The following is a 12877-nucleotide window of genomic DNA, read 5'->3' on the forward strand; positions in this document are numbered from 1 at the left end:
ACCAAAACTGCACACAGTATTACAGGTGCAGTCTCACTAGGGCCCTGTACAACTGCAGAAGGACCTCTTTGCTCCTATACTCAACTCTTGTTATGAAGGCCAACATTCCATTGGCTTTCTTCACTGCCTGCTGTACCTGCATGCTTCCTTTCAGTGACTGATGCACTGGGACACCCAGATCCCGTTGTACGTCCCCTTTTCCTAACTTGACACCATTCAGATAATAGTCTGCCTTACTATTCTTACCACCAAAGTGAATAACCTCACACTTATCCACATTAAACTGCATCTGCCATGCATCCGCCCACTCACACAACCTGTCCAAGTCACACTGCAACCTCATAGCATCTTCCTCACAGTTCACACTGCCTCCCAGCTTTGTATCATCTGCAAATTTGCTAATGGTACTTTTAATCCCTTCATCCAAGTCATTAATTTATATTGTAAATAGCTGTGATCCCAGCACCGAGCCTTGCGGTACCCCACTGGTCATATCATATCATCATATATCATATATATACAGCCGGAAACAGGCCTTTTCGGCCCACCAAGTCCGTGCCGCCCAGTGATCCCCGTACATTAACACTATCCTACACCCACTAGGGACAATTTTTACATTTACCCAGCCAATTAACCTACATACCTGTACGTCTTTGGAGTGTGGGAGGAAACCGAAGATCTCGGAGAAAACCCACGCAGGTCACGGGGAGAACGTACAAACTCCTTACAGTGCAGCACCCGTAGTCAGGATCGAACCTGAGTCTCCGGAGCTGCATTCGCTGTAAAGCAGCAACTCTACCGCTGCGCTACCGTGCCGCCCAGTGGTCACTGCCTGCCATTCTGAAAGGGACCCATTCTGTCTGCCAACCAATTTTCTATCCATGTCAGTACCCTACCCCCAATACCATGTGCTCTAATTTTGCCCACAAATCTCCTATGTGGGACCTTGTCGAAGGCTTTCTGAAAGTCAAGGTTCACTACATCCACCGGCTCTCCCCTGTCAATTTTCCTAGTTACATCCTCAAAAAGTTGGGGGAAAGCTAGAAAAGAGAGGGAGTTGGGACAAAGCCAACAGTTATAAAGGGCCCTGGTAAGACCACGTCTGGAGTATTGTGTACAGGTTTGGTCTCCTAATTTGAGGAAGGACATCGTAATTGAGGCAGTGCAGCGTAGGTTCACGAGATTGATCCCTGGGATGGCCGGACTATCGTATGAGGAAAGATTGAAAAGACCAGGCTTGTATTCACTGGAGTTTAGAAGGATGAGAGGGGATCTTATAGAGACATATAAAATTATAAAAGGACTGGACATGCTAGATGCAGGAAAAATGTTCCCAGTGTTGGGGGAGTCCAGACCCAGGGGCCACAGTCTTAGAATAAAGCGGAGGCCATTTAAAACTGAGGTGAGAAGGAACATTTCCACCCAGAGAGTTGTGAATTTGTAGAATTCTCTGCCACAGAGGGCAGTGGAGGCCAAATCACTGGATGGATTTAAGAGAGAGTTAGATAGAGCTCTAGGGGCTAGTGGAATCAAGTGATATGGGGAGAAGGCAGGCACGGGTTACTGATTGTGGCTGATCAGTCAGGATCACAATGAATGGCGGTGCTGGCTCAAAGGGCAGAATGGCCTCCTTATTTTCTATGTTTCTATGATAGGTGGATACGTGAGGGGGGAGGGGGATTGTCAGATGGGTGGAGTAAGTGACAAAGGCTAGAGGTGAAAAGGTACAAAAGGGTGTCAGATAAGGGCAGATGATTTGTTGTTCTTTATGATCCTATCCCTCCAAAAGAAAGAACAGACCAAGATGACATCCTGGGCTAGTCCCATTTGTCTGCATTTGGCCCATAGGCTGCTAAACCCTTCCTATCCATATATAGTAACTTAGTCGTTAAGGGATATGATATAGTTGGAATTACGGAGACCTGGCTCCAGACTGACCAAGGCTGGGAGCTAAACGTTGCAGGAGTATTCGATATTCAGGAAGGGTAGACAGAAAGGAAGAGGAGGTGGGGTGGCATTGCTGGTTAAAGAGGGGATGAATGCAATAGCAAGGAGAGACATTGCATTGCTTGGATGCTATAGAGTCGGTGTGGGTAGAACTGCAAAATAGCCAAGGGCAGAAAATGCTTGTTGGAGTTGTGTACAGACCACCAAACAGCAGTAGTGAGGTTGAGGATAGCATCAAGCTGGAAATTAGGGATGCGTGTAGCAAAGGTACAGCAGTTATCATGAGTGACTTTAATCTACATATAGATTGGGCCAACCAAATTGGTAACAGTGCTGTGGAGGAGGATTTCCTGGAATATATGCAGGATGGTATTTTAAACCAATATGCAGAAGAGCCGACTAGAGGACAGGCCATCCTAGACTGGGTATTGTGTAATGAGGAAGGATTCATTAGCGATCTTGATGTGCAAAGCCCCTTGGGCAACAGTGACCATAATATGGTGGGATTCTGCATTAGGATGGAGAGTGACACAGTTAATTCAGAGACTAGGGTCCTGAACTTAAAGAAAGGAGACTTTGATGGCATGAGACGGGAATTGGCAAATTATATTTAAAGGGTTGACGGTAAAGATGCAATGGCAAAGATTTAAAGACCACATGGATGAACTCCAAAAATTGTTCATCCCTGTCTGGCGAAAAAATAAAACGGGGAAGGCGGCTCAACTGTAGCTAACGAGGGAAATCAAGGATGGTGTTAAATCCAAGGAAAAGGCATATAAATTGGCCAGAAGCAGCAAACCGGAGGACTGGGAGAAATTGAAAATACAACAGAGGACAAGGATTAATTAAGGGGAAAAAAGAGCATGAAAGAAAGCTTGCTGAAAACTGAATATAAAAACTGAACCGAAAAGCTCTTTAGACATGTAAAAAGGAAAAGATTAGTGAAGACAAATGTAGGTCCCTTACAATCAGAGACGGTGAATTTAGACAAGGAAATGGCAGAACACGAAATGACCACCGGGTGGCGCCCGCAATCGCTGCCTCGCCAACAGTCTGTGTCCTTTGTTGTTTTTTAGTGTGTTAAATGTATGTTTTAGTGTTCTTTAGCTTGTTTTATGTGGTGGGGGGGGGGGGTTTCTAATCTCTTACCTCGACGGAGATGCGATTTTTTTCCATATCGTATCTCCGTCCACACTGCGGCCTAACATCGAGGAGTTGTCGGCCTTTGCTGGAGACCGACTTCGAGAGCTCCACTGCGGGAGCCTGTGGACGTACCATCGTGGAGCTCGCGATCCTTGGGGATCGACGCGGGGGCTTCGATCGGCGGCTGCGGGAGCTTCAATCGCCCTGAATGCGGATGGTTCGACTGCCCCGACCGCGGGTGAGTAAAGAGGAAGAAGTTTAGACTTTATTGCCTTCCATCACAGTGAGGAACGTGGGGAATCCGCTGTGGTGGATGTTTATGTTAACTTTTGTGTCTTGTTGCTTTTTGTTTAGTATGGCTGTATGGTAATTCGAGTTTCACTGTACCTTAATTGGTACACGTGACAATAAACTGACCTTTGAACAGTTAAACGATTACTTTGGTTCTTTCTTCACTAAGGAAGACACAAACAATCTCCAAGAAATACTAGGGGACCGACGATCTAGTGAGACGGAGGAACTGAAGGGAATCCACATTAATCAGGAAATGGGTCTTAGGTAAACTGTTGGGACTGAAGGCAGATAAATCTCCAGGGCCTGATGGTCTGCATCCCAGAGTACTCAAGGAGGTGGCCTTAGAAATCGTGGATGCATTGGTGATCATTTTCCAATATTCTCTCGACTCTGGATCAATTCCTGTGGACTGGAGGTCAGTTCTTCTACATATTGGTTTAAAAAATTACAAAAATACAAAAATTTGTATTTTTAAATTATATATTAATGCAATTAATCCACGTTTTAAGAAAGGAGAGAGAAAATGGGTAGTTATCAACCAGTTAGCCTTGCATCGGTAGTGGGGAAAATGCTGGTCGATTATTAAAGGTTATAGCAGCGCATTTGGAAAACAGTGACAGGATCGGTCAAAGTCAGCATGGATTTATGAAGGGGAAATTATGCTTGCCTAATCTTCTGGAATTTTTTGAGGATGTAACAAGTAGAATGGATAAGGGAGAGCCAGTGGATGTGGTGTATCTGGACTTTCAAAAAGCCTTTGACAAGGTCCCACACAAGAGATTAGTGTGCAAAATTAGAGCACCTGGTAGTGGGGGTAGGGTATTGACATGGATAGAGAACTGGTTGGCAGACAGGAAGCAAAGAGTAGGAATTAACGGTCCTTTTCAGAATGGCAGGCAGTGACTAGTGGGGTGCCGCAAGGCTCGGTGCCAGGACCCCAGTTATTTACAATATATATTAATGATTTAGACGAGGGAATTAAATGTGACGTCTCCAGGTTTGCGGATGACACAAAGCTGGGTGGCAGTGTGAGCTGCAAGGAGGATGCTGTGAGGCTGCAGGGTGACTTGGATAGGTTGGGTGAGTGGGCAGATGCATGGCAGATACAGTATAATGTGGATAAATGTGAGGTTATCCACTTTGGTGGCAAGAACTGGAAGGCAGATTATTATCTGAATGGTGTCAGATTAGGAAAAGGGGAGGTGCAACTAGACCTGGGTGTGCTTGTATATCAGTCACTGAAAGTAAGCATGGTACAGCAGGCAGTGAAAAAAGCTAATGGCATGTTGGAGTTAATTGCGAGAGGATTTGAGTTTATGAGCAAGGAGGTCCTACTGCAGTTGTACAGGGCCCTGGTGAGACCGCACCAAGATTGTGTGCAATTGTGGTCTTCTAATTTGAGGAAGGACATTCTTGCTATTGAGGGAGTGCAACGTAGGTTCACCAGGTTAATTCCCAGGATGGCGGGACTGACATATGATGAAAGAATGTATCGACTGGGCTTGTATTCACTGGAATTTAGAAGGATGAGAGGGAATCTTATAAAAACATGTAAAATCATTAAAGGATTGGACAGGCTAGATGCAGAAAAAAAGTTCCTGATGTTAGGGGTGTCCAGAAGCAGGGGTCACAGTTTCAGAATAAGGGGTAGGCCATTTAGGACTGAGATGAGGAAAACTTTACCCAGAGAGTTGTGAATCTGTGGAATTCTTTGTCACAGAAGGCAGTGGAGGCCAATTCACTGGATGATTTCAAGAGAGAGTTAGATTTAGCTCTTAGGGCTAACGGAATCAAGGGATATGGGGAGATAGTAGGAACATGGTATTGATTTTAAATGATCAGCCATGATCATATTGAATGGCGGTGCTGGCTCGAAGGGCCGAATGGCCTACTCCTGCACCTATTTTTCTATGTTTCTATCTGTCCACGTCTTTTAGAAGTTGTAATTCATAAGTTCTTGGAGCAGAATTAGGCCGTCAAGACTACTCCGCCATTCAATCATGACTGATCTATCTCTCCATCTTAACCCCATTCTCGTACCTTCTCCCCATAAGCCCTGACACCCGTACTAAACAAGAATCTGTCCATCTCCACCGTAAAAATATCGATTGACTTGGCCTCCACTGCCGTCAGTGGCAATAAACATGGGCAGGTGGGACTAGTGTAAATGGGGCACCTGAAGAGTCTGTTTCTGTGCTGGATGGCTCTATGACTCTCAGGTTCAACATTCCTAAATATATGAACAAGGTACTGGTTTACAAAAAAAGTCACAAAGTGCTGGAGTGGCTCAACGGGTCAGGCAGCATATCGGGGGACACGAAGAAGTGGCGTTTTGGGTCGGGACTAACTATCCATGTTCTTCAGAGATGCTGCCTGACCTGCTGAGTTACTCTAGCATTCTGTGTCTGTTCCTAAATATTTCTCTATTCTATTTCCAGTCTGTTCATGTTTTCCCCACTTTTAAATGTTTTTATTCATTACGTGAGGCATTTCATGCTTCTAATTATCTTGCTTTTCATCCTCCTCATTCTGTTTACTCTTGCACGTATTCATTTTATGTGTCGCAAGAGTTTTGGAGCATGCCTATTGCAAACGCACAAGTATAAAGTCAATTTACCCACAGCCACAAGGTTTAGTCTTTCAGAGCCACCGCTGGCTGGGTTGAAATTTGGACCTCTCCAGATTACTGAAACACAAATTAACTAAACAAAAATGGAGCCACTCAAAGTAGGAGTAATGCATTTCTCTATGATAGACCAAAATACGTTTAATTTATCACAAGTCATTTATCTTTTGCATTATTATTATTTTATTTCAGTGGTATTAATATAGTCCACTGATATTTAATGATAAGATCTTTGAGTTACTTTGGGGTAAAATAACCTTGTTTCAAAACATGCTACATCTTGAATGTATTAGGGCATCTATAATTACATGAGTGATCAATTTTTAATGATAATCCTTGAAATTTTACTGCATTTTTGTTTTTAAATGCATCGTTGTTACTAATGTCAAGGAATTGGAAATGCAAAGAATGGGTTGACTGGGCTGGTATTCACTGAAATTTAGAAGGATGAGAGGGGATCTAATAGAAACATATACATTTCTTAGAGGATTGGACAGGGTAGATGCAGGAAAAATGTTCCCCATGTTGGGGGAGTCCAGAACCAGGGGTCACAGTTTAAGAATAAGGGATAGGCCATTTAGGACTGAGGTGAGGAAAAACGTTTTCACCAGAGAGTTGTGAATCTGTGGAATTCTCTGCCACAGAAGTCAATTCACTGCACAAAATGCTGGAGTAACTGAGCAGGTCAGGCAGCATCTCAGGAGAGAAGGAATGGGTGACGTTTCGGGTCGAGACCCTTCTTCAGACTGATGTCAAGGGGGCAGGACAAAGAGGTAGCACCAATGCAGTCATCGATGTAGCGGAGGTAGAGTTCGGGGATGGGGCCAGTGTACATCCGGAACAGGGATTGTTCGACGTACCCGACAAAGAGGCAGGCATTGCTAGGGCCCGTGCGAGTGCCCATAGCTACGCCTCTGGTTTAGAGGAAGTGGGAGGAGTCAAAGGAGAAGTTGTTAAGGGTAAGAACCAGCTCTGCTAAGCGGAGGAGAGTGTTAGTAGATGGGGATTGGCTGGTTCTACGGTCGAGGAAGAAACGGAGGGCTTCAAGACCATCCTTGTGGGGGATGGAAGTGTAGAGTGACTGGACATCCATGGTAAAGATGAGGGAGTCGGAGCCTGGAAACCGGAAGTTATCGAGGAGATGGAGAGCATGTGAGGTGTCTTGGACGTAGGTGGGATTTGACCAGGGGGCTAGGATGGAGTCGAGGTAGGTGGAAATATGTGGGACATGAGCAATGGGTCTGCCGGGACAGTTCTGTTTATGGATTTTAGGTAGGAGGTAAAATTGGGCTGTGCGGGGCTGGGGAACGATAAGTTTGTAGGCATTAGAGGGTAGAGCGCCAGAAATGGTGAGGTCCGTGATGGTGCTGATGATTCATTTTCATTAGAGGGTAGAGCTCTGGAAATGGTCCAATTCACTAAATGTTTTCAAGAGAGAGTTACAGTAGATTTACCTCTTAGGGCTAAAGGAATCAAGGGATATGAGGAAAAAGCCGGAATGGGGTACTGATTTTGGGTGATCAACCATGATCACATTGAATGGCGGTGCTGGCTCGAAGGGCCGAATGGACTGCTCCTGCACCTATTTTCTATGTTTCTATGCTTTCAATAGCTGAAGGTTAAATCAAACTTAACGGTGTATTTCTGGTGAAAACTCTGTTGAAGGCAATCTGCACAACTTTCAGACTTTGATCACAAACATGCATTTCGAAACCTGTGTGTTGCATGGACAACAGCCAATGAATGGGAGGGAGAAGGTATCTGCCTACTTGGCAGGCGGGTCATAGTAACTGGAAGATCATTCTGATCCTCCTCAATATGGCGTTTATTGTAAGTATTTTAAGTCAAATTTCACAATGTTGCAAGTCTTTTTTGATTATACAAATATCTGTGATGATCTAGTTTTAATTTCCACAGGAATATTTGCAAACAGGAACAATTCAGCCAAGTTTATTGGAGACAAGAGGAACTGCAGATGCTGGTTTTTTCCCCAAAAAGGCTCAAAGTGCTGGAGTAACTCAGCGGGTCAGGCAGTATCTCCGGAGAACATGGATAGGTGACGTTTTGGGTCGGGACCCTTCTTCAGTCTCATTATTTTAATTCGAATATGTTAGGAGCGCAATCTTCATGAACTGTAAAAAACGTTCAGAAAAGAAATTCGTCTCATGAGAGGTGTTTTACAACGAAGTTCAGAACTAAACAGTCTTTCAAGGAAGACGCAAGGAACCGCAGATGCTGGCTTATAATGAAAGAACTCAGGGACCCAACCTGAAAGTTACTCTAGCACTTTGTGTCTTTCAATTGAATTGAATTGAATTGAATACATTTTATCAGCCAAGTGTGTATACATACCAGAAATTTGCCTTGGTACTTTGGTCGCAAGTAACAACACAACATACAGTGGACAATTAAAAATAAAACATTATAATTACAAGAGACATGAAGACTGCAACTCTTTTAAACTACAGGATTAAGGGAATAACATTTATTACAAGATAAAGTCCAGTAAAGTCCAATTCTTTTGAGAATTAAGGAAATGCAAAATAATTGTATTTTTTAACTGTTCGGTTGTCAGGCATAAATGTTATTGCTGCCCCTTCATTTTCTGTCCTTGTATCCTCCAGTATATGTCAGGATTTGGCAATGAATTTTCTTCAGAGGATCCTCGCTGCCCTGGGTCTCTACCAAAGAGTCAGGTACTGTACAACCTCTCTATAGTTTGTGACTGTGTTAAACTCAACTAATGAACTCCAGCAGATACCTCCTGAATTTGCACGACTGCGCTGTCCTCCGTCCCCCTGGTGGAGGGGTCGACCTCACGGCCCTCGACAACAGCACATTGCACTGGCTACAGCGCCTGGAGGGCGTTACATCATTTCTGCTGCCTCAAATGCAAGAAGAAGAAGAAGAAGAAGAAGAAGAAGAAGCATTTGCATGGCCAGTTTATAATTCAAGACCCGACTGTCGGCTTGATCTGGTTACAAATGAATGCACGATGCACATTTTAATATCTTGGTGAAGCACTAATCCTCATGTGTAAGTCAGAGAGAGAAGCAATCTCTACAGTGTAACAGCACAAGATAACGACTTGAATATGAGACCAGACACAAATTGGAGGAACAGCCCCTCATATTTCACTTGGGCAGCTTCAAATACAATCTTGATTTCTCACTTCCAGTAACCCATGCATCCCCTCTTTCTCTGTCCGTCCCCCACCCAAGTCGTAGCACTAGTTTCAAAGTCATCTTGTTGAGTCTCATTGTAACTCGTTTTCACCTAGCCCAACTGCTAACAATGGCCTGTTTCCTTAATCATTGTTACTTTTTTTGGATATCTTTCATTCATTTGTTCAATATCTCTCTACATCACCCTCTATATTTCTAGTTTCCCTTTCCCCTGACTCTCAGTCTGAAGAAGGGTCTCGACCCGAAATCTCACCTAGTCCTTTTCTTCGGAGATGCTGTCTGACCCGCTGAGTTACTCCAGCATTTTGTGTCTATCAACATAAATAGTAAGTCCTCCAACCCCATATGCCTGCTCTGACATTCTATAAGATCACTAAGCCTTCACTTCCATGCATCAACTCCACCTCCCTTGGTACCTTTTACATCTAAAAATCTGTTGATCACAGGCTTGGTGAGTATATCATCAGAATAATCCTCGTACCAAGGGATTAAGATGTAAAAGGTACCAAGGCATCTCTGGGAAAGCAGAGAGACCTCAATTTAAGGTCCAATTCAAAGATGAAAACAAAGCTAGATCCCTTTATCAACGAAAAGGAAACAAACCGTACTAATTCTAAATCATATTAAAATAAAATGAGAACGTGCTGGGCTGTACTTTGAGCGTGACCCATTGCAAATACTTGTTCACTGAGTTGCTGCATGAAACAGTTCCTCGGTTCACCAGGGATGGTACCTTGTATTCTCCAAAGAGAAGGACAGGGAGGATAGTGAGACTGGCATTGGGTTTACCAACATGCCAGGGTATTTTGAGATCATAGAGAAGGTCGGGTTGGATGTCTCGAAGAGCCCTAATGATTTTTCAAGTGATAATTATGAAAATAAATGAATCCAGTAAATGATAAAATAATAACATTTCTGTCTTTTTGTGCTTCAGAATAACCCGCAGGTCTGTCCATATGGGCTGTATGCAGAACAACTCTCTGGCTCAGCCTTCACTTGCCCAAGGAACACCAATAAGCGGAGGTAACTGCAGAGACGCACGATAGTAACAGCACTGTCGGCTTGTGTGTGGCTCTGTGTTTGAGATACAGCTCAAGAGACATGAACACTGCAACTCTTTAACACTAGACGTTTGTAGGGAGTGTGAGATGAGTGGGTACTGTTAGGGTAAGAAAATAACTGCAGATGCTGGTACAAATCGAAGGTATTTATTCACAAAATGCTGGAGTAACTCAGCAGGTCAGGCAGCATCTCAGGAGAGAAGGAATGGGTGACGTTTCGGGTCGATGTCAGGGGGGCGGGACAAAGGAAGGATATAGGTGGAGACAGGAAGATAGAGGGAGAACTGGGAAGGGGGAGGGGAAGAGAGGGACAGAGAAACTATCTAAAGTTGGAGAAGTCAATGTTCATACCGCTGGGCTGCAAGCTGCCCAAGCGAAATATGAGGTGCTGTTCCTCCAATTTCCGGTGGGCCTCACTGTGGCACTGGAGGAGGCCCATGACAGAAAGGTCAGACTGGGAGTGGGAGGGGGAGTTGACGTGCTCTGCCACCGGGAGATCAGGTTGGTTAAGGCGGACTGAGCGAAGGTGTTGAGCGAAACGATCGCCGAGCCTGCGTTTGATTTCGCCGATGTAAAGAAGTTGACATCTAGAGCAGCGGATGCAATAGATGAGGTTGGAGGAGGTGCAGGTGAACTTCTGTCTCACCTGGAAAGACTGTTTGGGTCCTTGGATGGAGTTGAAGGGGGAGGTAAAGGGACAGGTGTTGCATCTCCTGGGGTTGCATGGGGAAAGTGCCCGGGGATGGGGTGGTTTGGGTAGGAAGGGACGAGTGGACCAGGGAGTTACGGAGGGAGCAGTCTCTGCGGAATGCAGAAAGGGGAGGGGATGGGAAGATGTGGCCAGTAGTGGGGTCCTGTTGTAGGTGACGGAAATGTTGGCGGATGATTTGTTGGATACGCTGGCTGGTGGGGTGGAAGGTGAGAACGAGGGGGATTCTGTCCTTGTTACGAATGGCTTGTTGGATACGCTGGCAGGTGTGGTGGAGATTGATTGATTGAAAATACAGCATGAGGCCTTTCAGCCCACTGAGTCCATGCTGACCATCGATCTCCCGTTCACACTAGTTCTATGTGATCCCACTTTCTCATCCACTCCCTAGACACTGGGGGCAATTTACAAAGGGCCAATAACCTACAAACCCGCAAGTCCTTGCGATGTGGGAGGAAACCGGAGCACCCGGATGAAACTCACTTGATCACAGGGAGAAGGTGCAAATCCACACAGGCAGCACCCGAGGTCTGGATGGAACCCGGGTCTCTGGCGTTGTGAGGCAGCAGCACTACCTGCTGCACAAGAATATATGTTGTGTACAGCATATATAGTTTTCTTCTGAAGATAGACACAAAAAGCTGGAGTAACTCAGCGGGACAGGCAGCATCTCTGGGGAGAAGGAATGGGTGATGTTTCGGGTCGAGCCCCTTCTTCAGACTGATTAGGGATAAGGGAAATGAGAGATATAGACGATGATGTGGAGAGATAAAGAACAATGAACGAAAGATATGCAAAAAAGTAACGATAATAAAGGAAACAGGTCATTGTACGCTGTTTGTAGGGTGAAAATGAGAAGCTGGCGTGACTTGGGTGGGGGAGGGATAGAGAGAGAGAGAGGGAATGCCAGGGCTACCTGAAGTGAGAGAAATCAATATTCATACCACTGGGCTGTAAACTGCCCAAGCGAAATATGAGATGCTGTTCCTCCAATTTGTGTTTAGCCTCACTCTGACAATGGAGGAGACCAAGGACCAAAAGTTCTGTTTAGGAATGGGAAGGAGAATTAAAGTGTCCAGCAACCGGGAGATCTTCTTCTGCCAGACCAACTGGACCAAGCAATCCGTACAAACTGCTGCACTTTGTGATGTTGCCTCTGGCATGGTGTGCCTGTGCTTTACTCTTCAATATTAATTATTTGCTATGTTTTCTGTTCCTTGCAGTTGGCTTTATCGTATTTTGCCTTCCGTTCATCACAGACCGTTTACTTCTGTAGTTCAGGGCAACCTGTCCTACAACTGGGACGAAGTTGATCCTGATCCCAACCAGGTAATGACACGTCTCCACATTTAGTGAGGCCACACTTGGAGTGTTCTCTTCAGTTTTGTTCACACTGCTGTAGGAAGCATGTCATTAAGCTGGAAAGTGTGCAGCGAAGATTTAGAAGGATGTTGCCAGGACTCAAGAGCCTGAGCTACAGGGAGAGGTGGTGCAAGCTAGGACCTTGTTCCTTGGAGCGCAGGAGACTGAGGGGTGATCTCATAGCGGTGTGTAAAATCATGAGGGGAATAGATAGGGAGAATGCATAGTCTTTTTTGCTGGGTAAGCGAATCGAAAAAACAGTGGTAAAAATCAAATTTATTAAAGTAACTCCTCTACTGTGCATTTCATCATGCAGTGTATCCTAACCAACAAAAGAAATGGTTGAAGAGAGGAGAGAGACAGTTGCTTCTATGTGGGGCACGGTGGCGCAGCGGTAGAGTTGCTGCCTCACAGCGCCAGAGACCCGGGTTCGATCCTGATTATGGGTGCTGTCTGTATGGAGTTTGTACACTCTCCCCATGACCTGCGTTAGTTTTCTCCAGGAGCTCCGGTTTCCTCCCACACTCCAAAGTGTTTGTGGATTACAGGT

The 12877-nt window shown here is 45.0% G+C and overlaps 1 protein-coding gene across 2 annotated transcripts in view; it reads left to right on the forward strand.

The window, feature by feature from the left end:
* The first annotated feature begins 6063 nt into the window (after positions 1-6063).
* hgd (homogentisate 1,2-dioxygenase) overlaps positions 6064-12877 on the forward strand; it is a 32454-nt gene continuing 25640 nt past the window's right edge. Inside the window, exons 1-4 of one of the 2 annotated variants that reach the window (XM_078409097.1) lie at positions 6064-6111; positions 8635-8706; positions 10130-10218; positions 12189-12294. In XM_078409097.1, the coding sequence (XP_078265223.1) occupies positions 6097-6111; positions 8635-8706; positions 10130-10218; positions 12189-12294 (282 nt within the window). In that variant the 5' untranslated portion in view covers positions 6064-6096. Of the gene's footprint in view, positions 6112-7710; positions 7841-8634; positions 8707-10129; positions 10219-12188; positions 12295-12877 lie in introns of those variants that run through there. The other variant, XM_078409096.1, reaches the window with a different exon arrangement.

Source organism: Rhinoraja longicauda, chromosome 12, assembly GCF_053455715.1.
Source record: "Rhinoraja longicauda isolate Sanriku21f chromosome 12, sRhiLon1.1, whole genome shotgun sequence".
NCBI lineage: Eukaryota > Metazoa > Chordata > Chondrichthyes > Rajiformes > Arhynchobatidae > Rhinoraja > Rhinoraja longicauda.